The sequence below is a fragment of the Symphalangus syndactylus genome, chromosome 17, assembly GCF_028878055.3.
Source record: "Symphalangus syndactylus isolate Jambi chromosome 17, NHGRI_mSymSyn1-v2.1_pri, whole genome shotgun sequence".
In the NCBI taxonomy this organism is placed as follows: Eukaryota; Metazoa; Chordata; class Mammalia; order Primates; family Hylobatidae; genus Symphalangus; species Symphalangus syndactylus.
In genome coordinates this window covers 27530980-27558643 of record NC_072439.2, presented here as the reverse complement: position 1 = coordinate 27558643, position 27664 = coordinate 27530980, and the positions used below count along the sequence as shown (strand labels likewise).

Sequence of the window (27664 nt, the reverse complement as noted above, 5' to 3'; positions counted from 1 at the left end):
GACATAAAGACAAATACATCAATTGACCAGATGAGAGAATCCAGAAACAGATCTACACATACGTAGTCAATCAGCTTTAGAAAAAGGTAAAAGAGGAATTCACTGGCAAAAGGATAGTCTTTTAAACAAATGCGGCTTGAGTATTTGGATATCTGTTTGCAAAAAACTGAACTTTGATGCATACGTGGCACTGTATACAATATTAATCCAAAATGGATTATAGACCTAAATGTAAAAACTTAAACTTTTAGGAAAAAATCTTTGTGATGTTGTGTTGGCCAAAGTTTTCTTGGATATGATTCAAAAGCAAGGTTGATAAAAGAAAAAATGTAGTTGTATCTCATCAGTAACAAAAGCTTCTTTAAATGACACTGTTAAGAGAAAGAAAAGAGGAGCCACAGTGTGGGAGAAAATATTTACAATCATGTAGCTGATAAAAGACTTGTATGTAGAGTATATAGTTTATAAAACTCATTTTGAAGAAAACATAAAGCCCAATGGAAAAAGTAGGCAAGAGATTTGAACACATAATTCACCAAAGAAGATATAGGTTTCAAAAAGCACGTGCAAAAATGCTCAACATAATTCATATTAGAGAAATGAAGATTAAAACCACAATGAGAAAACTGATCCATACCAAGTGTTGGCAAGATTGTAGAGGAAGTAGGACTCTCATACACTGTTTCTATTGATGTCATATCATAAGAACACTTCAGAAAACAGTCTGGCAGTTTCTTAACAAGTTAGACATACATTTATTATAGAGCCCAGTCATTCCACTCCTAGGTATTTACCCAAAATAAATGAAAGCGTTTTATCCATATGACCAGTTGTACACAAATGGTCATACAGTGTTATTTGTAATAGAAAAAGTTGTGAACAACTCAAATGCCCATCAACATCTTAATGGATAAACAAAATGTAGCATATCCATACAATGAAATCCCACTCAGCAATTAAAAGAAATTAAGTACTGATATGTAAAAACATGGATAGATCTCAAAATAATTACATGGCATGAACGAAGCCAAACAAAAAAGAGGACATACTATTTTTATGTAAGAGTCTAGAAATTGCAAATTCGTCTATAGTAACAGAAAGCAAGTGCTGTTTTCATGTACAGGTCTAGAAAATGCAAAGTAGACTATAGTTGCAAAACGCAGAATAAGTAACATTGTCTTAATCCCTCAGGTTTTTTCTCGCTTCTTGATTTATATTGTTATATCTTATTGGGAATAGTGTGTTCTCATTATTGAAATGCTACCAAGAACAATTTGCTTTCCGTATCTGTTAATTAAGACTAACTTAGGACAAGACAAATCTCCATTAAGTTGGATATAACTCAGTGAGATATTTCTGTTCCTCTTTCTGCATTTTAAAAATTCAGATGGACAGATAACAAGTCTCAGATTAGGACTGTGATGTAGGTATGGTTCCAGAAATTTCTTCTAGATCTGTGGCCTGTCTTGTACTAAATTTTTTAGTCTAACTAGAAATTTGAAAGTGGATTGTGAATTAGAACCACATCTGAAGAATTACCTCCATTTCAGATCTTGGGAGAAATCCAGATTGTGGGCCTTCTAGAATAATGAAATGGTTCACAAGATGCCCATTTGTGATTTCTGTCATGGTTCCTAGCCCATGTGTCTTGGTGTCATTGTAAAAGGTTGTTGATTTGCTTCTGAATTTCCTACAAAGGCTGATGCTAGAATGAATATTGTTACCATGTGAGGGATCTCTGCTACTCAAAATATGTGGGAAACACTCTTTTGTCAAGTCTTTTGACTAACAGTTACTCCATAGTATTTTTTTAAAGAACCTAATAAAAGAATTATGTTTTTAAATATTGCTTTTTGATTTATGGTACAAACGGAAAGTTTTAAAGCAATAGTTTATTTTGAAATATGTATGGCAAGCTTGTCCAACCTGCAGCCCATGGGCTGCATGCAGCCCAGGATGGCTCTGAATGCAGCCAAACACAAATTTGTAAACTTCCTTAAAACAGTACGAGATTTTTTTAATGATTTTTTTAAGCTCATCAGCTATTGTTAGTGTTACAGTTCTTCCAATATGGCCCAGAGAAGCCCAAAAATTGGACACCCCTGATGTAAGGGAGCTGAATTGCTTTAGAGCTTAAAACTTGTTTTAAATACTTAAATTAGCCTTCATGAGTTTAATTTGTAATGTGTCCAACCAAAGTATTTAGAGTTAGGTACTACTGTTTCTTTTTATGTATTGAGTTTATTTTTTCTTTTGCAGATGGTGATGCCCAGTCACTTAAGGAACATCTTATTGATGAATTGGATTACATATTGTTGCCAACTGAAGGTTGGAATAAACTTGTCAGCTGGTACACATTGATGGAAGGTCAAGAGCCAATAGCACGAAAGGTACATTTTAATAATAACTGACTATAAATATTATTTTTCTTGATTAGTTCACATTTTATTATTAATTCAATGAATTGTGAAGTCTTATCACTTATCTTAGAGAAAAAACCAGCAAAATTACCATACACCGTGTTATAATAATGGCAAGTAACATGTTAAGAGGGTTTACTTATGCTAGCCGCTATGTAAGTATGTATTATTGATTAATCCTCTGTATATATAGAGAGAAAACTCTATAAGGTAAGTAGTAGGAAATGAGGATAAAAAGTTAGGATCTAGTTATTTTAGAGAGTCATACCAGGATACAGACTTTGGCAACCTGACCCTGTTTTCTGTGCTGCACTGTTTTTGATAAATCAATTAGAAAACAATGAAGAAACTAAAAGTTGAAGCAATGTTTTTTGGAATGTAAAAATTTTTTAAACTTGAAAATGTAGATTTTTTTTATATCCTTTAACATTTTAAAATCGTAGTCTAGAAACATTAAGAATAACCAATTTCCTTTTTTTAGGGAACTAAAAAGCAATAAGTAAGGGTTTTGCTATAGTAGAATACCAAATATTCAAGGTAAATGAGCGAACCTTAGACATGTATTTGATCATTTATTGTGGGAGGGGTGGGAGGCTGAGAAGGGACCAGAATCTCTTGGCATAATTTTGTATCTGTTTTGGGTCCCCCCCACCCTCCTCCCATCCCCGGCCACACAGAAACAATTAAAAAGCTGGATTAGGTAACATAAGGGTAAAAAAAACCTCTAGTAGACCTAACTATATTTGAATTTATTTGAAATTGATGCTACAAAGTTGCCATGTTAACAATTTGTATTTGTGTATCTATGGTTTTAGGTATATTAGAAGCTAACCTTGGATCTTATTTTCTGAATAGATCTTGAACGTACCTTTTATTTATTTTTGTTTAGTTTTATTCCTTAGTTTCACTCAGCGACTTCAAAATTAGAATTTATCTCTTGTAGGAATGCTAGCCTTATAGATCTGTGAAATGATCTAGTTACTTTATCTATAGTTGCTGGAGAATTGAGTGTTTTGATCAAAGGTAGCCTATTTAGCTGCAAAACTGTGTAGAATTATTTCATTCTAGGATAAAGGAAAATTTGTGTCCAAAATATCTCTAAAGGTATTAAACTGTATTCCTTTCATCTTAATGATACACTTTTTTTCTTATAAATGTAGCACATAATATACTAGCAGTCTTCAGTATGATAAACAGATCAACTACCAACTTCATTGCCATTACTCTTTGAAATAGTCATTGAGAGTTCTTGAAACCTGTGTCTAATAACAAAATAAAATATAATCGAAAATTTCACACAAGTAGAAAGAAAAAACATTGACAAATCTCTTGGAAGACCACATACTTATTTTTAACAAGATGAATGAAATATATTCAATGTGTAAAATAGTTTGCAAATGTTTATGTGCTACGTTACATTGCGTGGAGTTCTTATTACAGATGCAATTTCCTACAACATTAAATCTGCAGTAAAATTTAATTAATCACACTTACATTTGGGAATTTCATTTGCATTTTCACTGTGCCCCTCATGACTGATGCAGGTGGAATTCAAAGAAGTAAATAGACCAGCTTATAGTGTCTGAAGTCAAAGATGAATGTTACCCATCTCTGATTGCATTAAAGAATCTAGGATTGGTGGTTCCCCTAGCTATAATGCAGAAACCAAGTTAAACATCTTCCTGTACCTCAAAGATCTCTAAAATGCATCATTTATAGTGTCAACACTCAAAGAATGGACGAAAAGAAAGCAGGGATATAAGCAGAAAATACAATGGAATCAAAATCCAAGAGAAACAGCAGACAATAGAAACAGACCCATTAGAAACCCAGGTAACTGAGTTATTAGATTTTAGAATAGTGGGCTTATTATGCTTAAAAAAAAAAAAAAAAAAGGCAGATGAGAAGTAGGGCAAAACTATTAAAGAAGCAGCAAATACAATTCTAAAACTAATAATATGAAAATTTTATGGATTTAATGTTTAGGAGTAAAATGATTACACCAAACAGAACTGAAGAGAAAATTTGTAAACTAAATGATTTGTCAATAGAAAATATACAGTCTAAAGCTTAGAGAGACAAAAGAATAGAAAATACAGAAAAAAGCTAAAGCATAAACAGAATGCAGTAAGTAAGTTTAACATGCATACATATAGTTGGAATCTTAGAGAAGAAAGAAAGAATGGGTAGAACTAATACTAAAGGAGATAATAGCTGAGAATTTTCCCAAGCTGAGAAAGGTGTCATGCTTTAAGTTAAAGAAATGCTATGAATCCCAAACTGAAATAATACAAACAAAACTGTACCTGGTACAAATGTTGAAAAGCAAAGGCAAAAAAAATTTCTAATAATAGCCAGAGAAAAAGACATGTTGTCTTCAAAATAAGCATAAGACAAAGTAATGATTTCTCAAGAGAAACCATGGAAGCCAGAAAACAATGGATTTTGATATATTAAAAGAAAATAACTGCCAATATAGGATTCTGTGACTAAGAAAATAATCCTTCAGGGATGAAGGTGAAAAAAGCCATTTTCAAATAAAAACTAACAGAGTTTGTTACCTGCAGATGTGTATTAAAGGCACTACAAAATAATCTTAAGAATGGAAGGAAAATTATTCCACATGAAAGCTTGGAGATGCAGGAAAACAGTGTAGACTGACAAAATGTAAATGTTGTGAGTAAATCTTAAGATGGACTGTTGAAAACATTAATAATAATTTTTATGGAGTTGAAAATGTGTGTAGAATTAACTACACAATAGTGTTAGCATGTAAGTTAATATTCTCCACTATGTTCCCCAGTGATCCCCAACTCCTCATATCCATATTCTTGGGCACTCCTCTTCCATGTTGTACTGAGGTTGGTCTGTGTGGCCAATAGCATATATCAGTACTCATGGTACATCGCTTTCGAGATTAGGTTATAAAAAAACACCGCGGCTTACATCTTGGGTGCACGTGCACTCTAGCTGTCTCTCTTTCTCATTTCTCACTCGGGGGAATTCAACTGCATATGGCGAGGACACTCAGGCAGCCTATGGAGAGGCCCACATGGTGAGGAACTGAGATCTCTGGCCAATAGAGAGGAACGGAGGCCTGCAACAACCATGTGAGTGACCTTGGAAGTGGATCCTTTAGTTCTAGTTTAGCTTTCAGATGATTGAAACCCCCAGCCATACCTTGAGAGCAACCTCATGAGAAACTCTACACCAAATCAACCCAGTTAAGCTGCTCCCAGATTCTTGACCCTCAGAAACATTGTGAGATAATGTTTGCTGTGTTAAGCTGGTGAATTTTGGGGTAATTTATTATGCAGCAATAGATAACTAATACTAATCTTGGTACCTGTAAATAGGTGCTGATATGAAAACTTGAAATGTGGCGTGGCTTTGGAGCTGACAGTGAATAGAAGTTGTCAGAACTTTAAGAGTATCAATGAAAGCTTAAAGGGCCTTAAACTGTTAGTAGATTACTAGACTTTGAGATGGCTGCCAGTGAGAACTTAAAGTGAGGAAAGTCTTACTGGAAACTGGTAGAAAGTGGTCTTTGTTATACAGTGGTAGAGTAAGTTTAGCAACATGTTGCCTGCAGTAAACTGAAAAGTTAAAGATAGTATTTAATGAAATTAGAGGTCTGCCAAAGTGTTAAAAGTACTGCCTAGTTTCTTTTTTGTGTTGCTTATAGTCAGATGTGAGAGAGGAGAAATACACTAAAGAAAGGATTGTTCAATAAAACAGAGTCAGTATTTACTAGTTTTGAAGATTCCTAGTCCCTCCAGATGGCAAACGATGCTAATACTAAGAAGTGTTTCTGAGCAAAGATAAAACTCAGAGTATTCTCAGAAAAAAGTATGATCTAATCTGCCAGCCAAGGGTGTGACTGTAAGTTACCTCAGAAAAATCAAAGGTCATGCCTCACAGTACTATTCAGAAAAAGGCCCTATAAAGCATTTAAGGGTTAACTTAGAGGTTGTCCTGTCAGTAGTAATATTAACTAATATTAAGGGTGTCTTCTCAATATGTGACTTCTAAGAACAGGAGGGCTTCAAGAAGCTTACAGGCAACCCCTTAGCTTTCTCAGCATAAAGCCAAAGTAGAGAGGACTTATCCTACAGAACATTTGTGGATATGGCTTTTGCCTAACGGAATGAACTCCAGTAAGGTCCAGTGGAGACCTACGTTGTTTTCGAATTACCTCGCAGAACCACTGCCATTTTGGACTGCAGAGACAGTATTAAATGAAAGACGCCTTTGACCTCCCAGACTCCAATAAGTAGGAATCAGTCTGAAAATTTACTTAACTTCAAGCATGTGCTAATGCATGAAAAAAGGATGACTCAGAGAACAGAACCAAATGTTAGATAGAATAATTTTCAGGCAAGGGTAGAACTGAGTTCCAGTCAAGGAATTTCTAGTATTTGTCCAGGTAGATTTCATAATTGCTATAGAGCATTGATTCATTTGTACCTCCTATTTCCCCTCTTATAGAACAGGAATATTTAAAAGGCTATGTTCTGTGTGCTTCATCATTTTATTTTGGGTGTATGGGGGGCAGAAAACTTGTCTCTTAGTTCACAGGCCTATAGATCAAGAGGCACTACAGTAGTTCCCCTTATCTATGGTTTTGCTTTCCGTGATTTCAGTTACCTGCAGGCAACCATGGTCCAAAAATATTAAGTGGGAAATTCTGGAAATAAACAATTCATGAGTTTTAAATTGTACACCATTCTGAGTAACATGATGCCATCCGTCTCCATGTCCTCCCCTGGACACTATATGCTACCTTTCCGTTTGTCACTTGGTAGCCATCTTGGTTATCGATCTACTGTCACAGTACTTTGTTGAAGGGCATTAGTAGCATAATGCAGCGTTACAATGTACATCATTCACTTCACCTCTTCTTATCAGATAGACATTTAATCATCTCATATCATTACAAGAAAAAGGGTGAGTACAATATGATAAGCTGCCTTGAGAGACCACATACACATAACCTTTATTATAGTATATTGTTCTAATTGTTCTATTTTATTATTAGCTATTGTTACTCTCTTAGTGTGCGTAATTAAACTTTGTCATAAGTATGTATGTTTGTAAAGGAAAAAGCATAGTGAATATAGGGATTAGTGTGCTATTTGTGGTTTCAGGCATCTACTAGGGGTCTCAGAATATATGTCTTCAAAGGCTTATAGAATATTTATAATTTGTCAATTATAGATGACAAATTTCTGAACTCCAAGTTGCTAAAATGAATTGAGACTAGTCGGGGCCTTTGGAAGAGCTGAGTGTATTTTGTATTTTGGGGGCAGGAACTGTGAATCATTGGGGGCCAGGGGGTAGACTGTGGTAGCCAGCCTCAAAGATGCTCCCCAGTGATTGTGACCTCTTAGAATCCATAGTCTTGTGTAATCCTTTCCCACACTGTACTACAATTGGTCTGTGCAGTCAGTAGCATATGGCAGAAGTGGTGGTATGTCACTTCTGAGATTAGTCCTTAATGGATGCCGGTACTTCTGTTGGGAGTGCACATACGCGTGCTATACCTCCCTCATCCCCTCCCCTCGGATCACTCACTCTGGGCGAAGCCATAACTTTGCCCTTAACTTACCCTATAGAGAGACTCACATAATGAGGAACAGAGGCTGCCAGCAGCTACATGAGTGAGCTTGTAATTAAGATTTGAACAACATGATTAACCACCATAACCTAATTGACATGTACATTGTACTTAGTCATTGCAGAATACACATTTCTATTAAGTGGAATTTTTAAGCAAAATTGACCATATTCTGGGTTATCAAAATTCCAGTAAACTTCAAATGATAGAAATTGTTCACTGTATTTTCTGTCATTAGTGGGATTAAGCTAGAATCAGTAACAAAGAGATAACCTGATTATCCCCCAACTATCTAGAAATGGAAAAATATACTTTTAAGTAATCCTTGAGGCAAAGAGAATGAGAAGTAGATATATTTTAAACTGAATAATAATTAAAATACAACTTAAAAGAATGGCTGAAGTCATTCTCAGAAGGAATTTTATAGCTTCAGTGCAAATATTGGAAAAGAAAGTGAAAATCTATTGTCTCAACAAGTTAAGAAAAGGAAATTGAACTTAAGAAGAAACATTATAAAGTAGATATTAACAAAATAGAAAACAAACCTACATTAAATGAACAACATTCAGTCATTGTAGAGAGCAGTGAAATTAGACCAGTAAAATAAGGATGAGTCCTGGCAAGATTGTTTAAGAATAAAAAGAGAGTAGGCACAAATAACCTATATTGCAAATGAAAAAGGAAACATCAAGCAGTCTAAAGACTTTTTTAAAAAGGTGATGTTTTGAACAGTTTTATGTAAATTTGAAAATTTAGATGAAGTGGATAATTTCTAGACAAACAAAATTTTAAAATGTCAATACAGTAAGAAATAGGAAACTGGAATTCACCTATATGATTAAAGAAATTGAATCATTGAAAACCTTCCCACAAAGAAAGCTTCAGGCCAAGAAATCTTTACCAGTATATTCTACCAAATATTTAGGGAAGCCATAAACCAATACCATACAGATTCTTTCTGAGAATAGAAGAAGCAGTACTCCCGAACTTATTTTATAAGGCTAGCGTAAACATGACATAAAACCTGAAGGACATTACAAGAAAGAAAAATTACAGGCTGGTCTCACTCATGAACATAGATAAGCATCTGCTTAAGTCCTAAACACAATGTTAGCAAGACAAATCCAGCATTATGTAAAAAGGACAAAAATGATCAAGGTAGATATTTTTCAAAGAATACAATTTTAACTTTGAAAAGCATTCATAATTTTAGCAGAATAAAGAAGAAAAATAATCTCAATAGATGTACAAAGAACATTTGATACTCAACATCCATGTATGATCTTTAAAAATAAACTCTTAGAAAACTAGGAGTAGAAATCACCTGTAAATATTATACTTATTGGTAAAATATTAAAAGTTCTTCCTAAGTCAAGAATAACTGTGTTAGAAATCTTAGCCAGTATGGTAATATAGTAAAAAGAACTAAAAGAGTGAACCTTGTAAAAGAAGACATAAGACTATCAGTATTTTCAGAAGGCATGACTCTACAGGTTTAAAATTCCAAAAATATGTACTGGTAAACAATTAGAATTAATAGGTAAATTTAACAGATTGCCTGATATAAGGGCAGTATAGGGAAACCAGTTTTTTATTGGCAACAAAGTTTATTTTTATTTGTACAAATTTGTGGTGTACATGAGAAAATTTGTTACATATATATAATAAGTAGTGATCAAGTCAGGGTATTTTGGGTGTCCTTCACCCAAATTCAATACATTTTTGTTAAGTATAATCACCCTGCTCTGCTATCAAACATTGAATTTATTCCATCTTACTGTATGTTTGTACTTTTAAGCCACTTCCCTTCATCCTTCCCTGCTCCCTTCCTTATCCTTCCCATTGTCTGTTATCTATCTTTCCACTCTTTACTTCATGTGATCAAATTTTTTAGCTTCCACATGTAAATAAGAACATATGATATTTGTCATTTTGTCCCTGGCTTATTTCACTTAACGACCTCCAGCTTCATCCACGTTGCTGCAAAAGACATGATTTCATTCTTTGTAATGGTGGAATAATACTCCATTGTTTATATATATATATATATATATGTATACACACACACACACACAATATTTATCCGTTCATCCATTGATGAGCACCTAGGTTAGTTCCATATCTTGCTATTGTAGATAGTGCTACAATAAACATGTGAGTGCAGGTATCCCTTTCATATATTGACTTCTTTTCCTTTGGGTAGATATGCAGTAGTAGGATTGCTGGATTCAATGGTAATTCTATTTTTAGATTTTTGAGAAATCTCCACACTGTTTTCTGTAGTGGCTGTACTAGTTTACACTCCCATCAACAGTGTATAAAGTGTTCCCTTTTCTCCACATCTTCGCTAACATCTGTTGTCTTTTGTCTTTTAAATAATAACCATTATGGCTTGGTTAAGGTGATATCTCATTGTGGTTTTGATTTGCATTTCTCTGATGATTAGTGATGTTGAACATTTTTATATACCTGTTGGCCATTCATTTGTCTTTTGAGAAATGTCTGTTCATGTCCTTTGCCCACTTTTAAATGGGATTGGTTTTTAACCTGTTGAGTTGTTGAGTCCTTGTATATTCTGGATATTAATCCTCTGTTGGATGAATAGCTTATAAATATTTTCTACCCTTCAACAGGTTGTCTCTTAATAAAGTTGAATTTTAAAATAACATTTACGGGTCAAAATACTTAGGAATAAACCTAATAAGAACTGTGTTTTTCTATACTGAAAGTTGTAAAACATTACTGGGTAAAATTAAAGAAGACTTAATAAATTAATGGGTCTAGCCTGAAGGTCTAGAGGCTGAAGATGTAGAAGGAGTAGGTCACTAACGTTTTTCTGTAAAGGGCAAAATAGTAAATATTTTTAGCTTTATGCGCCATTTAGTTTCTTTTGAAATGACTAAACTTTGCTGATTTAGGCATAAAAGCAACCCTAGATAATTAATAATTGGGTATGAAAGTAGCCATAGACATAAATGAATGGGCGTTGCTGTGTTCCGGTAAAGCACTATATACAAAAATAGATGATGGGTAGATTTAGCCATCTAAACCTAAGTTTAGCCAAACTTAGTTCATAAGTTTGTCCATCACTGGATCTAGGCATTGGCTTTAATGTCTACCAGCATCACAAAAAAAAGGAGCAACTAGATATTTGCAACCTGTTTAGAGTGAGTGTATGTCACCATCTATGAAGTGGTCTAAACTAAAAATTTCAAGAATAGGAAAGATGGAGAACTTCTAGGTTAAAAGACACTTAAGAGACAAATTAGTCTGTTGCAGTATATGGACCTTATTTGGATCCTGATTCAAACAATACATTAAAAATGAGACAAAAGGAAAAATTTGACTTTTGACTGGATATTTGATATTAATTGATTAGTTTTAATTTTTTATGTGTGATGATGGTATTGTGGTTATGTTTGAGTCTTTGTTTCTGAATATTCTGAAGTATTTGTGGATGGAAAATCACATATATAGGATTTATTTCTTACACATTAAGAACTATGATTTCATACTTCTCTGTCTTCACCGTTATCTGTTCTCACTCAGACTCCAGGATCTAGGTCTAATTTATCTGCACCAAATGTAGGTACTCAATAAATGCTTTTAAAATGAGTGAAGCTAGCTCCTACAGAAGAGTAAGTCAGTCTGTTAGAGGCCTGGTATTATGAAATAGTTTATATAGTACTAGATTTTTTTAGAAATTACTTTTATTTCTCTTCCCATTTCAGGGAGGGAGGCACTTGGAATGAAGGTAAAGTTTCTATGAAACTTTTCATACACAGATATAAAGAGTAGACTATATTAGGTTTATTTAATATGTTTAATGGCCTTGTAAAAAATGCCCTCAATATTCACAGCAAAAAATGAACAAATAGAAATTATTTATTTTAATCCTCTATAAACTTATATTTAGCTCAAATACTTAGTAAAGAGACTTTGCCTTCATTATGGTTATGAATTAATGAAAATATGTTTACATATCCATAAGTCTTAAATTTTGGATAAGGAGCCAGATTTCATCATGTACTCACTTTTTATTTATGGTAATATAACAGTGTTACAATTCATTTAAAGTAAACATTGTAACTATCCATCTGTAATACTGAAACATAGCTATCACTTCTGAATATCCCCCTTCCGATCTTATTTCAAATATACATTTTAATAGTTATAATAATTAGGTAAATAAAACTATACTTTGTTATAAGCTTGTTTCTTCCTGTTAGTCTTCATGACCATCATTTTGAATGCATACATTTTTAATTAAGGTAGGAAGGAGATTTTATGTAAACAAATTGAAGGAGATTATATAAGCAAATAATCTACATGTGACCATTATAACATTGATTCGTAAATGTGCTAATTATTTTTCTTTTTATGGTGCTGTTATTTTCAAGCTTTAATAGTACATATAGTATGACCTTTTCATATAAAAATAGTTTGACAACAAACTCATATTTTTAAAAACGACACCTTGTTAATACACTACTTTGAGAATTAGTAAAATAAGTATCTTATAAATATAGTAGCAGTATTCTGAGTAGTGATGATGAAGGTTTTAGCAATGTAAAATGTAGGAGAGAACAAAAAATGTTGAGAAAAATTCTGAATCCCAGTAGTGTGGATTTTGAAATATTCTTGATATTTTGTTTTCATAGATCTCACAATAACTCTGACAGTTAAGTCACCAGGTTCTTTCCAGGAAAATATCTATAGTATTATGAAAATGTATTTTCATTTTTAGAAAACTGTGCCTCTTTAGAAAGTATATACCTCAATATAAATCGTAATGGGGGGGTTGTTTTTTAACCATACTTATTCCTTTTCCTGCTTTGTGTTGGTCATTCCATTTTTCTTTTTCTTCCATAAAAATGAGGCCTGCAGTTTACTTTAGTTTTAGTTACTACCAGTGATTAGTAGCTACTTTAATGTAGTTTATTTTGGGATTTTACTCAGCTATTGAGCCCCAGTACAGAAATTACTGATAAGAATATTTGATTCCTTGTTTCTCTACTTAAATATAACTACAAGTAATCTTATAAAATTAAATGTTACTACATTTGTAACCATGAAGTAAATCAGCCTAAGATGTTTAAAACAAATCTCAATCGTTTAACATATTGGTTTTACAAAACAAATTACATTTATTAGCAGAAGGAGAGGTACAGCCTGCTACCTGCTTAAAAAAATTGTAACAAGTATGATTAAGAAACTATATATGACAAAGTACCATAAAAATGTGTGTTGGATTAGATGATAAGTACTAGATGAACTGCATTTGAATTTTTTCCATGCAGTGAAAGACAAGTTTGTAAAGTCCTTTTCTGAATTGATGTAAGCTTGTGAGTATATCCAACGGTCATTTGGAGCCTCCCTTTTGCCATATTTGTCTAATGGATCACATATCAGGCCTATTACTATTTTCAGAAACAGTATTCATGACTGAAATCCTACAGTTAACCTTTAGAAGATCAAAAGGAATTATACTTATTTAAAAGGTGACCTTCATATATACATAATTTCCTTTTTATGCTTTATGGCTTGCATGCTTAACAGCTTGCTTTTAATTGCTACATAAAATTACTAAGTGTGTAGTTAAAGGTCAAACAAAGTCACTGTAGGGTGAAACTAACATATCAGTTACCTAGCCATAGCTGAATATTTTGGCAACAGTGATTTGGAGTTATCATTTTAATAGATATATTTTAATGTAACAGTGATAATATAGCCATTAAGTTGAAATTGTGTGAACAACTTTTTAAAGGTTTTCTGCTTGGGATCACTACTAAAAGCTAAGAAGTATGTTTGTATCTTCAATCAGAACTCTGTTTATTTGTTTTATAATGTATAAAGAGAGTACGTATGTATATATTTGCACATAGTCATTTTGGGTAAGCTTTCTCATTATAAATACTGAATATTAATTATTTATGGTGTACTAGTGTATCTTCATAGATCAACAGAATGCCTTTCCAAACTGTCACTTAATGTCTTAAAATCATGACTATTTCTTTCTTTTAAATATCAAAATTTCCAAAAAGGTTTCTTGCTTTTGAAGTTTTAACTATCTAATATCTTTTTTTATATATATTGACAGGCTTTAATAGTGACTGGTTTTTCATTGGAGATCTGCAGTTTTCTAAAGTCTCTTTAAATGTATTGTTATTAGAATGAAATATATTGATATAGGTGACACTGATTTGTTTTGTTTCATTATTTTAGGTGGTTGAACAGGGTATGTTTGTAAAGCACTGCAAAGTAGAAGTATATCTCACAGAATTGAAGCTGTGTGAAAATGGAAACATGAACAATGTTGTAACTCGAAGATTTAGCAAAGCTGACACAATAGGTAATGCAAGATCCTGTCTTGTTTTTAAACCATTGCTATTAGATATTTAATTAGGATTATCTTTGTATATGCTACTTGGATGATAACCATTTTAAGGGTTTATATATAGACATTCGATTTCCAGCTTTGATGCAATGTCTTAGAGTTAAATTATTTATTGTTTCTTGTATGCTTTTGCATTTATTAAATGAATTTTAACATTTGCACCGTTTTGCTTTTTTAAAAAACATCAAATAATTATTGTTTTTATTTAGCAACTGGTGTGTCATTTGTAACATAGACCTTTAAATAAAAACTTAATTAAAACTTGGTAAGGTAGCATGGAAAATGACAATTGGCTATTTCCTTTTTTCTCCTAGTTTATTCTTTGGTACAGTCAACTAGCCAAGGCAACAGGCTTAGTGTTATTTTGACACATTGACTTTTCAAATTAATGAGTAGCGTAAGCAGTTGTAAGTCAAATATAAGTGGACTTAATTCTCTCTATATATTAAAATGTATATAAATTGTTTTCGTTCTATTTAAAAGGCGTATTTTTAATTTTAGGTAAAGAATAGATTGAATAAAATGTTTTTTAAAATAAATGATTATGAATTTAATAAAAATTACACAGTTTTTGTTTCATAAAACAACTCAAAAAATTTTGAAGTGTTTAATTTCAAATGAAGTTGTAAAACAAGATTAATGGTAATAACATTGATCTTAGAAAATACAAATGAACAGTGAAGAAGGACACATAACTTGTAGAACCCAGCATGGAAAAGAGATTAGCAAATTTATGAATTATAGCATGGCATAAGATTTCCTTGTTGGAACCAGTCATTAAAGTAAATGAAAGTATTTCTGAATTTCATTAAGTGCATTTGGCTTTCTTTTACCACTTACCCACTTCAGAGTAGGAAAATCCTTTTAACCCATATTTTTTATGAAATAGTAGCATTATTCAAGTACTCAGTGCTTGGTTAATCCTAATGTTTGCACCAAATAAAATACAGCATTATGTTATGAATCTTTATTCTGCACTCTTCATTTAGCTAGAACACTTATAAGTTCGAGATTAAGTTTCAGTAAGCTCATAGTTGGCCAGACGCGGTGGCTCACACCTGTAATCCCAGCACTTTGGGAGGCTCAGGCAGGTGGATCACCTGAAGTGAGGAGTTCGAGACCAGCCTGGTCAACATGGTGAAACCCCATCTCTACCAAAAGTACAAAAATTAGCCAGCTGTAGTGGGCATGCACCTGTAGTCCCAGCTACTTGGGAGGCTGAGGCAAAAAAAATTGCTTGAACCCGGGAGGTGGAGATTGCAGTGGGCTGAAACCGTGCCTCTGTACTCTAGCCTGGCAACAGAGCAAGACTTCATCTCAAAAAAAAAAAGCTCATTGAGTCATCTTTCTAAAATGAATGCTTAAAGGATAAGGAATTTCATACACAAATTTTATTATAATTATTATTACAGATAAATTGCTTGACTTTTGAATTTCCAGATTTATGGAATATATTCAGGAAAATAAGATACTTCTACATATTAAAAACAAAGTTTTCAACATATGAAAATTATTTTAATCATGAATATGTACATGAGAAGAGTCTGTAAATTTAACAAGGGTAGTCTGTTAAAATTAATTGAGAGAGTCGTCTCTGAAATTTATAGCCAATTGGAATATAAATGAGAAGCTACCTCTTAAAATAATGTTTTCTAGTTATTTTTAAACTTTGGTATTTTCTTCTCTCCCTACCTCATTTTGATAGGAAAATTATATATAAATATGAGACCATCAGAGATATTATTTTAGAACATTATTATACTAAGTATTTTGAAACTTAGGAAAATCAGCAAATGATTTAATTTCTGAATTCAAAACAAGCATTATGGGTTCTCATGATAAGAACTGTGTAAGAATTTGTCACGAAGATATATAATTTATAAAGGATCACTGCTTCAAAAAGTTTACAATCTAGCATAGATTTTAATCAACATAGATTAATATACTAATATCTTAAAATGCTAGATAGGCTGGGCGCGGTGGCTCACGCCTGTAATCCCAACACTTTGGGAGGCCGAGGTGGGTGGATCACAAGGTCAGGAGATCGAGACCGTCCTGGCTAACACAATTGGGAGGCTGAGGCAGGAGAATGGTGTGAACCCGGGAGGCGGAGCTTGCAGTGAGTGGAGATTGTGCCACTGCAGTCCAGCCTGGGTGGCAGAGCGAGACTCCGTCTCAAAAAAAAAAAAAAAAGCTAGATAAATTGGATATGTACTTTAACATTATATATGAACCCAATTTTTGCATAGCTATAATTTTTTACTGTATTAAATCATTGTTTTTCAAACCAGATTGTTGATATTTTGGTGGTTCATTAAACAGTTTTGGGAGTAAGGAAAATTGAATGGGAGATATTAGAATACAAAATATCAACACATATGTTTATGTCCTGGGTCACAATTTCTTACTATAGCTCTTAGTTTAAAAAGTTTGAAAGTCTGTAGTAGAATGAGTCTTCTTTTTAAGCAAAAAGATTTGCAAAACTTAGTTAAGTCAGGAATTTTAGACACTTCATGGTTATGGTTATCATACGGGTTAACAGTTATTGAATATTTACTATGTTTTAAGCACTTTACAGGAATTTTCTTGTTTGAAGTTAAACGAGCAAGCATCTTCCTCCTATAGATAATGAAGCTGAGATTTAGAATCTACCTCAATTCACCCTGGTACCAAGTGGTAAAGCTAGTACTTTAACTTCGTAAGCAGAGCTCTTAAACCAGAGTCTCACCTCTCAATTGCTGCCTTACACAATCTGTGTATACTAAAGGAATATTCGTTTTGGAGATATTAACTGGGCTGATTTTGTTTTTCTAAAGGAAGTGGGTTTTGAAACACGGAATTTACGTAAGAAACTTAAGATGGATATGTATTTTTCCCTTATGGTCTTTTAAGAAATCTTGATTGAAAGTGATTAAAATAGCTATGTATGTGAAATACAGCTGTATAAATTTTATAAGCAGAATTAGGAAATATGTGTCTGTTTTCTCTTGTTACCAAATTAATAAAATATTCTGTTTTCAGCTAGTACTACCTACATTGATATGTAGTAAAAATGATAGCAGGCCACAGGCCATATCTAAATGATTTACCTATCAGGGCCAAAATCTTCTGCCTTCAAATATTTTCTGCCAAAATTGATATATTTGAGCATTGAGCATGTTTAAGTAAGAGAGATAAAATAATAGTTTTATTTTCCTTTAAGATTAACTACCAAAAACATAAAACTTCTTGAAAAATATGATTTAATTTCTATGACCTGTATTAATATTTTTTAATTTCTAATTTTTGTGAGTAACCTGTATTATTTTTCTACCTCTGTATACTTTTCATTAACTGGCTAGTACAGTTGAATTAATATGTGGAAAAATAAGCACACACTGTCAGTCCTTTGACCATTCTCGGCTTCAGTGATCTCAACCTCAGCCAAGCTCAACCACCAATTATTATAGTTAAACCTTAGACTGTTGTTCCCTGTAACTGCACTTGCCAGATCTCAATTTTAGCATCTTGCATTCTGGCCACCACTTTTTCTGCTCCCATTTTCTCTTGAGCCCACTACATTAGACATCAAAACCTGCCATTCCGTTGGTACTACTACTGTCGTAGTCTCTCATAACCTTGCCATTGACAAATCCAGTGATGATATAGAAATCTTCCGTTTTCCTGACCTGCCAGCAAAGTACAACACAGATAAACTACTTTTCCATCTAGAAGCACTTTGTCTTCACGTGGCTTCCTGGGCAGTTTCTCACTGGCTGCATCTTGTTGGAGTCCTTTGTAAAACCTTCTTCATATTCTCAAAATATCAGTGTCTCCATAGTCTCCCAGCCCTCCTTTCCTTGGTGATTTCTTTAAACATGGCTTTAAATATTTTCCACATGTTGATATCTTTTAAGTTGATAGGTCCTGCCCTGAAGTCTCCCATAATTCCAGTTTGAACTATCCCATATCTTCATTTGTATATCTGACAGGCTTCTCAAGAAGACTTTCAGGTATAAAACTAAGCTCCCTTTCCCAAAAAACCTAAGGCTCTGTCATTCTTCCTTATCTCCATAATTCCCACTTTTCTCTTCCAATTGCTTAGGCCAAAAATCATTTCTGATTCTTTTATTTCTCACCCTTCATGTAATCTAGCAGCATATCTTCTTAGCAATTCCTTCAGAATTTATTCTCAGTCAGACCACTTAACACTGCTTCTATTGCTACCACTTTGGTTAGGATTGTTGCAGTAGCCTAGTTTCCCACCTTTGACTTTGAATTAGTCCATTCTCGAACTGCTATAAAGAACTACTGGAGACTGGGTAATTTATGAAGAAAAGAGGTTTAATTGACTTAACAGTTCCATAGGCCATACAGGAAGCATTGCTAGAAGGCCTCAGGAAACGTAACAGTCATGGTGGAAGGCAAAAGGGAAGCAACCACATCTTAACCATGGCATAGCAAGAGAGAGAGAGCAAAGGGGGAAGTGCTACACACTTTCAAACAACCAGATCGTGTGAGAACTCACTCACTGTCATGGGAACAGCAAGGGGGAAATCTGCCCCCATGATCCAGTCATCTCCCACCAGGTGCCTTCTCAAACACTGGGGATTACAATTCGGCATGAGATTTGGGTGGGGACACAGAGCCAAACCTTATCAGACGTTCTGCAGTGTTCTTCACTACCAGCAAAAGTGAACATTTAAAATGTCCCAACTCCTCAATAGCTTCCTCTTTTGCTCAGATTAAAATATGAATACTTTGATAGCTCACAGAAGTGTATATAATCCTACAGAAGTACCTTTATAGTCTCATTTCTACCTCACTTATTCTACTTCAGCCACATTGATGTACCAGGCTATTCTAAAACATGCCAAGCACATTTGCACCTCAAGGCTTTTGTGTTACTACCCCTACGCCTGTAATATTCCCCCATATGTAAATTAGATCGCAAAACTCAATGAAGAGGAAATTTCCACATTTGTTTATAACATGTTATGTACACAGATGCCTGTATTAATAGAAAAAACATCCAGAAGAAATATCAGAATGTCAACAGTGGTTATATCTAAGTAGACATTTTATTTATATTTGTCAGTATTTTTGGTATTTTTGCCAAGAGCAAAAATTGTTTCTGCCCTCAGGAAACATTTATTCACTTTTATAGAAAGATTAAAACAGCTCCCTTCCTTGGCTTCTTCCTTTATCCTCTTTCTAGGTAATGTTTTGTTTCTTGATCTTGGTGCAGTTTACATGGGTGTGTCCGCTTTGGAAATTTATCACAAGATACTGATGATTAGTGCATATTTCTGTATACGTGTTCATTTTAATAAAAAGAACGAAAAGAAAAAAATACAACCCTGCCAAAATAGAAAACAGTACTGATAAGGCTTGGCTATGTGTTCCCACCCAAATCTCGTGTCAAATTGTAATCACCCATGTGTTGGAGGAGGTGCCTGCTGGGAGGTGTTTAGATCACAGAGGCAGATTTCCCCCTTGCTGTTCTTGTGATAGTGAATGAGTTCTCATGACATACGGTTGTTTGTGTGTAGCACTTCCCCCTTCGCACTCTCTCCTGCTCCTCCATGATAAGATGTGCTTGCTTCCCCTTCGCCTTCCACCATGATTGTAAGTTTCCTGAGGCCTCCTAGCCGTGCTTCTTGTACAGCCCATGGAATTGTAAGTCAATTAAACCTCTTTTCTTCATAAGTTACCCAGTCTCAGGTAGTTCTTCATAGCAGTGTGAGAACAGACTAATACAAATACTAACAGTATATTTATTTTATGTAATTATTTAAATATTCTGGGTGATTTGCTTTAAGTTTTGAGATAATGCTGTTGATATTTTGAATTAGTGCCTTTTTCTCCTACTGATGTAATGCGCTTATCAAAACCTCACTGACTACAAGACTATTACAAAACATTAGCTGCTAAGTAGATAGTATTATTGGACTAAATTATGTAGGATAGATGTAGGTTTTCATATTTCTTCGGAGGACATATATTATTAATATTTTATAATTTAAATTATATTAATATTTTATAATGTTTTTCAAAACTAACCAACTATTCTAAAATTTAAAAGTATTCTGTATTCATATATCATAAAATATTTTGATTACTATTTTCTTGAGTTGGTTAGGCAAGTTATTGACCAGAACTAGATGAAATTTAAGTAAATTGATTTAGAAATCAGAAAAAGGCATGGCTTTACCTTGAAAATACTAAATTTTGGTGAATACAGACATCCCTTCAAACAAGGCACTTTCTTTTTTATTGTGTCCATATATTCTAGTTAGCTGTTCAGTTTAATATAAACTATTTTTAAATTGCTTATGTGGTACTTAAAAAATTTTGCATCTGTAACATCTCTTAATCATACTTTAATTTCTAATTCCTACATCTCCTCAGAAAATATTTGAATTATAATATGTTAAAAGTTAAAGTTTGTCCTGTGTAGCATAAATTGTATTTTAGTGTTAGGTGATTGAACTCTTACCTTTTGAGATTTTAAATTCCCCAAGTAATTTGTTGGAGTACTTATACCATTTTTTCCATAAAAAGCACACTTGGTCTTAAAAACCCTTTTGTTGGTTTGTGTTTTATAGATTTATTACATATTTAGTCTTGATTTTCTATTAGTATTTTAAATAATTTTTAGGCTGGTAACATTTAGCTGTATGTGGTGTATTTTGAAACACTATATTTATATATCTTTCCTCCTTCAATCTAGATACAATTGAAAAGGAAATAAGAAAAATCTTCAATATTCCAGATGAAAAGGAGACCAGATTGTGGAACAAATACATGAGTAATACATTTGAACCACTGAATAAACCAGACAGCACTATTCAGGATGCTGGTTTATACCAAGGACAGGTATTGTTTATTTTAAGCCTACTGTACATGAAGGTTTTTGGATTCACAAACTTTAATAATTATCCTGGCAATATATAATGGGCTCTACTGTTTCTGGCTTCCTCTTTCTAAACTCATCTCTTGTCTCTCCTTGCTGGTTACTGACTCTGACTTCTGATTCCCTCCTTGAGCTTGGGAATAATCTACTTGTTAAAAAGAAATCATTTTTAATTAGAAAAAAATCCCAGCTGATATTATAAGGTGGGTCAGCAAACTTTCTGTGAAAGACCAAATAGTAAACATGTATGGAGGATCTCTTATTTACACAGTTCTTTGCTACAAATTACAGTTCTCTGCAGGCCATAAAGTAGCATCTAAAATGTTGCCATTGTACACAAAAACAAGCATAGATGATACATCAATAAATGAGTATGGCTATGTTCTAATAAAGCTATTTATATAAATGTGCAGCAAGCTAAGTGAACTCTAGTTTGCCAGCCCTTGTTGAAAGGTGTCAGCTCCCAATTTGGCTTTTTTGTTTGTTTGAGATGGAGTCTCACTCTGTTGCCCGGGCTGGAGTGCAGTGATGCAATATGGGCTCACTGCAACCTCTGCCACCCAAGTTCAGGTGATTCTCCTGCCTCAGCCTCTTGAGTAGCTGCGACTGCAGGCATGCGCCACCACACCCAGCTAATTTTTGTATTTATAGTAGAGACAGGGTTTCATCATGTTGGCCAGGATGGGCCAGAATGGCCTCGATCTCTTGACCTCTTGATCTGCCCACCTCAGCCTCCCAAAGTGCTGGGATTACAAGTGTGCGCCACCGTGCCTGGCCGGTATTTTTTTAATAAAGTATTGAGAAATGAAGAGGTTTAGTCACAGTCAGCAAGTCCTACTGATTCTATCTTCTAACTATGTCTCAAAGTAATCTCTGTGTTCCATTCTCAGCCCTTATCTTTCATAGTCTCTTCACAAATTCCTCTAGCTCCAGGCTCTTGTATGTCTGTTCAATCTTTCTTCGTTTTTTTGTTATTAGCAGATAACCATAGGACAGTCTTGTTTTTGCAAGAATACTCATTCTAAAATGTAAACTTCGCTGTCTTCCTTTCATAAACTTTTCCTGGTCTCTGAATAATTAAGTCCAGGCACTTTAAGCCAGCATGCAAGTTAGGTTTTAACCTCCTACCTACTCTTCCACCATCTTTAGATTATCTTTGTTTTGTGGTTTATACTCAAGCAGTACCAAACTGGCTGCTTATAGTTCTCTGAACACACTATGCTATTCCATATTCTTGTGCTTTCTGATGTGTTATTCCATCTGCCTGATGATGTACACGTCTTTGGAGTCCCTGTATTCATCCAGCAAAAAGTCCTTTTAACCATCCATATAATCAAATTAACCATCCCATACCATCATGTAGGCCAGCTGTATCAGATTATTCGTCCTTCAGGTTCTAACTCAAATGTCACATCATCTATTCAGCCTTCCCTATTTCTGTCAATATCCATTGAGGTACAGGATGTTTCTACTCTGGAGAAAAGAATTGCTTCCTTAACTTCCACAAAGATTTATGTATATTTGTTTTGTATCGTTCATTATATGCTTTAGTTATTTGTATTTTAATCTCCCCAGACTATGAGGTCCTTGTTTTGGTTAGACTTTGTACTCCATTTTTATTTTCAGAACCTAACATGCCCCGTGCTCTGATAAATGGAAGATTTTTTTGTTTTATTTAAAAATTACTGTTAACATCAATAATATGATTCTGAGTTGTGGAAAAATTCAGATAAAGTGAGGGAAATTAATTTTTAGTAAATGCCCACTATATGTCAAGAATTGTACTAGGCTGTCAAAATACAGTGATTTTCAGATTTATTTTAGTCATTATATTCTTAAGAAAAATCTTACAAAATCCAATATGTATTACAGTTAAAAGGGAAATGAAGCCGATGGAAGCTTGAAGTGTGGACCTTGGAAATCCACTGATTAGCCAACACTGCCCTTTTATGTAACCAGCTCTCTCTTTCTCTCTTCCAGTAGACATAACCTCTCTCCTTGGTTTTCATCCATTAGGCCTTGAGGTAGCTCCAAAAGTACAATTTGAAATCTGTAGAATTCTTTATTTAAACCTTTTCGGCAATCCTCTGAAATGAGTGTTACTCTTTTCATCATGTACATTAGAAAACTGAGACTTAGAGAAGTTAAATAATTTGATGTTCTTGATAGGTATGTATTTATCAGATGGCAGATGAGAAAATAATAAGATTAACTATCCTTCAGGACTTGACCTTTAAAAACAGAAATGTTTCAAAGGATATTCATTAATTTTTTCAGATTTTATAATAATTCTTCAGCCAGAGAAGATAAATGAACTAAACCCTCTCCTGGACCTTATTTTTTTAATACTTAAATTGAAAGTATCCTCACTAGAAAATAAAACAAAGACATATTATTGAAGAGTTTGCCTCCCAAAATGTGAAGCATTTCTTCTCTCCTTTTTGTGTGGGTTTAATTTTAATTTTGAAATCTTTTCAAAAATATTTTTATTTTGAGTTAAAGTTTTAACTGTAACAAAATTTTATTCAGAAAATGATGCACTTGAATAAAGGACTGAATTTTAATATTTCTGATGGCCTTCAGCATTAGTATTTGTGGTTTTTAAAACATGGAATTTTAAGTATAAATACTGTTAGGCATTATGGTTAAATATTTATAATTATTATTTATAATTATATTAAATTATTAAATATTAAATTATATTAAATGCATAACTTTGAAATCTTCTATAGCTAAAATCTCTTGTTTTAAAACTGATTTAAGTCCTTAAATGATTGTAAAGTTTATATGTATATTTATACATATAGTTAATATGTAACTTACTCTTGTATAAATTGCAATAAAGCAAAACATTCTTGAGGAGGTAAAAATCACTCTCTAAATCCTACTTTGTAAATCTTTAAAAATTTGTAAAACTGTATTGGAATGAAAATCAGAAAATTGAGACAGTGATTACTTGTCTCTAGTAGGTAGGGAGAGGAATGTGATCAGGAAGGGATCAGTATATTCGGTACATGGTACAATTATTTTTTATATGTTAAAAATACACTTTTTAATGTGTGAAATAAGATTTTTTAAAACTAACTTTAATATTTTAATTAGCATCTCTTTTAACAAGATTTCATGAATTTTTTTTAAATCAACATTTTATTGTTACATATACTCTGAAGCATGCTTACATTTTACATAGCTAGGCTCTAAATGCCAATTTGTACATGGCCTGGAAACATATAGTTCACAAAAATATATTACTAAGTGCATGTAGAGTAGGTTATGAAATTGCAACTTTAAGAAAATGACAATGAAACAGTAAATGAAATGTATTCAAATTTATAATGCCTTGGATTTACTTCACGTCATATTGTCTGTATTACAGTTTTTCAATGGAAATTGTAGATTTTAACTTTTTGTTGGTATTATCACATATTTCCTTTGCTAATTTAATTATTTTTGCTAAGTTTTTCTTCTTTGCACAGACATCCATAGCAAAAACTAGAAAGACTTATTAGACTGGAAGATATAAGGAAAGATGTTAGGGTGTTTTAAAATAAACTATAGCTCTCCCTAAGCCTATACTTTTTATTTATTAGAGGTGATTTCTGTCTGCCTCATCCATGCTGTAACAGAGAACTTCAGTCTGATTCTCATAAATGGGACTCTATCATTTGTATATTTAAAGATTCTATAATTTCCATTGTGATAATGTAAATACACACTGATTTCAAAACCCCAAATAAATTCTACATAATCTGTAATTTGGAATTATCTATGTCACCCTTCGTCTGCATTTGCATAAAAATAAGTTAGCCAAGATCCTATGTCAGTATGTTTAACAACTGCAAACATTTATTTGGCATCTGTTATTTACAGAGTTCTCTGTTCAACCTGCAAATACAAATAGAAAATTTATTCTCTAAATTCAAGGAATTTATATTCTGTTTACTTAGTTTAAGTTTTCTTATACTTAATGGAACCAATGGTTTTCTTTACGGTTTATCTTCTAGGATTCCTTCTCACTATCATTGCTGATTTCTTGTTATTTGAGGTCTTTTAGTCTCCCCTGCCTAGCTTTGGAATCGAAATGCAGATTACCTGTTCACCTTGTCTACTGTTTTCCTTTAAATAATCACAGAGTTACTTTAGTTTCTGAGTTTATCCAGCTATCTTCTAAAGTTATTTTAACTTCAGAGTTATGGAAAAACACCCTTTTATTGTGTCATATTTGCAGGTATTAGTGATAGAACAGAAAAATGAAGATGGAACATGGCCAAGGGGTCCTTCTACTCCTAAGTAAGTGCTCCCACTTCTTATGGCTTATTGTATGATTTTGAAGCCCTTGATGTTAGATAATCAAATCCACAATGATAGAAGAACCTAGTTGTGTATTGCAGAAATTCATGCCTTCTTTATACTTGAGTATTTTGTCCTTAGTATATAAGCTATCTAAATTTGCTCTTAATTAGTATGTTAGTATTTTTAAAGCTTCCAATTCAAATATATTAAGGCCTAGTATAAATATATGGTATAAATTAGAAAGTTGCATTGTCTAATACAGTCAAATCATTAAACATTTGTTTAATTTTTTGAAGCTTTTTTGTGCTTTTTAAAAGTATCTTAAAATATTTCTTTATCAAAATGAATCTGATGTGAAAGTAATATATTTATTCAAATGAAAAGTTTTAGAATAAAAAAGAACAAATAGAGATAGAGGAGTATATGAGGTATTTTTGAGGGTAAATGAAAGAAGAATTAGGAATCTTTTTAGCTGTTTTAGAACTAATAGATCTACACTCCATTATCGAAACACAAGGCCAGTTGTGTTTAAATATACAGACTTCTCAAAGCTTTAAGAAGTAATATGGTACATGTCCGCCCGTTACTGTAATGTTTCTGTTTCTGCAAAAGGACACTTTATAATCAAACACATTAATATTTTTTCAGCAAATATTCACACTAAGTGGGATAAATAAGGACTATAAATAGCATTGTATCAGTTCAGGTTAGGTTGCCACTAAATGAACTGTGAAAAAATTTTTAAGTTTTCAGAGCTTTGGAATTTCAGATGTTCTGATAAGGGATTGTGAACATATATTTTGAAATTCTTAAAATAATATTTTTTAAAAATTAATAACAATTTAGTACATTTTAACCAAGCAAATAAAAAAATCTGCTACTTTATTTTATTTAAAACTACAATGCCCTCTGGGCGCAGTGGCACATCCCTGTAATCCCAGCACTTTGGGAGGCCAAGACCAGCCTGGCCAACATGGTGAAACCCCATCTCTACTAAAAATACAAAATTTAGCCGGGAGTGGTGATGCATCCCTGTAATCCCAGCCACCTGGGAGGCTGAGGCACGAGAATCACTTGAACCCAGGAGGCAGAGGTTGCAATGAGCTGAGATCGTGCCACTGTACTTCCAGCCTGGGCAACAGAGTGCGACTTTCTCCAAAAAATAAATAAATATATAAATAAATAAAATAAAATACAGTGTACCTTTTATAAGTGGTTTTCTATCCTTTTTATCTTATGTGAAGTTTTTTTTTTTTTTCATTTAAAAATATCATGAGAAGGCACCTAAATATGTTAATTACATGGAGGTGATTTTTATTCTTACCCTACTTAGTTGGATGTAGTACAGGGTAGAACTTAGTATAAAAGTAGAACTTTTTTTTTTTTTTTTTTTTTTTTTTGAGATGGAGTCTTGCTCTGTCGCCCAGGCTAGAGTGCAGTGGCGTGATCTTGGCTCACTGCAAGCTCCGCCTCCCGGGTGCATGCCATTCTCCTGCCTCAGCCTCCCGAGTAGCTGGGACTACAGGTGCCTGCTACCACGCCTGGCTAATTTTTTTGTATTTTTGGTAGAGACGAGGTTTCACCGTGTTAGCCAGGATGGTCTTGATCTCCTGACCTCGTGATCCGCCCGCCTCGGCCTCCCAAAGTGCTGGGATTACAGGCGTGAGCCACCACGCCCGGCCAAAAGTAGAACTTTTATTAAGAAGATGTTAATATTAAAGGCATGTGGGTTGAATTATGTAGATTTCATAACTGAGGTTTAGATAGGAATTTTTTTTGTGAACATTTACTTTTAGTCTTCAAAACAGAACCACTATTGTTTCCTAAATGTTTAGATTGCTATGTACTTGCTATATCTTTAAATTATTTTTGAAATTACAAAATTGTTTGTGGATTAATATTTTAAAAAATCCATGAGTTCTAAAGATTGAGAAATCATTTCTACTTAAAATGACTGATTTTTGCCCAAAAGATAAGACTAATTTTATATTTTCTTTTATTCCCTAATAGCACAATATCATTTTTATTTATTCCAACAACTG

The 27664-nt window shown here is 33.3% G+C and overlaps 1 protein-coding gene across 5 annotated transcripts in view; it reads left to right on the top strand.

Annotated features, from left to right (window-relative positions):
- USP15 (ubiquitin specific peptidase 15) overlaps positions 1-27664 on the top strand; it is a 146619-nt gene that overhangs the window by 40482 nt on the left and 78473 nt on the right. For 3 of the 5 annotated variants that reach the window (XM_055248772.2, XM_055248773.2, XM_055248778.2), the window contains exons 3-6: positions 2260-2390; positions 14263-14389; positions 21147-21292; positions 25558-25619. In XM_055248772.2, the coding sequence (XP_055104747.1) occupies positions 2260-2390; positions 14263-14389; positions 21147-21292; positions 25558-25619 (466 nt within the window). Of the gene's footprint in view, positions 1-2259; positions 2391-2901; positions 4134-4338; positions 5531-14262; positions 14390-21146; positions 21293-25557; positions 25620-27664 lie in introns of those variants that run through there. The other 2 variants (XM_055248774.2, XM_055248780.2) reach the window with 2 other exon arrangements.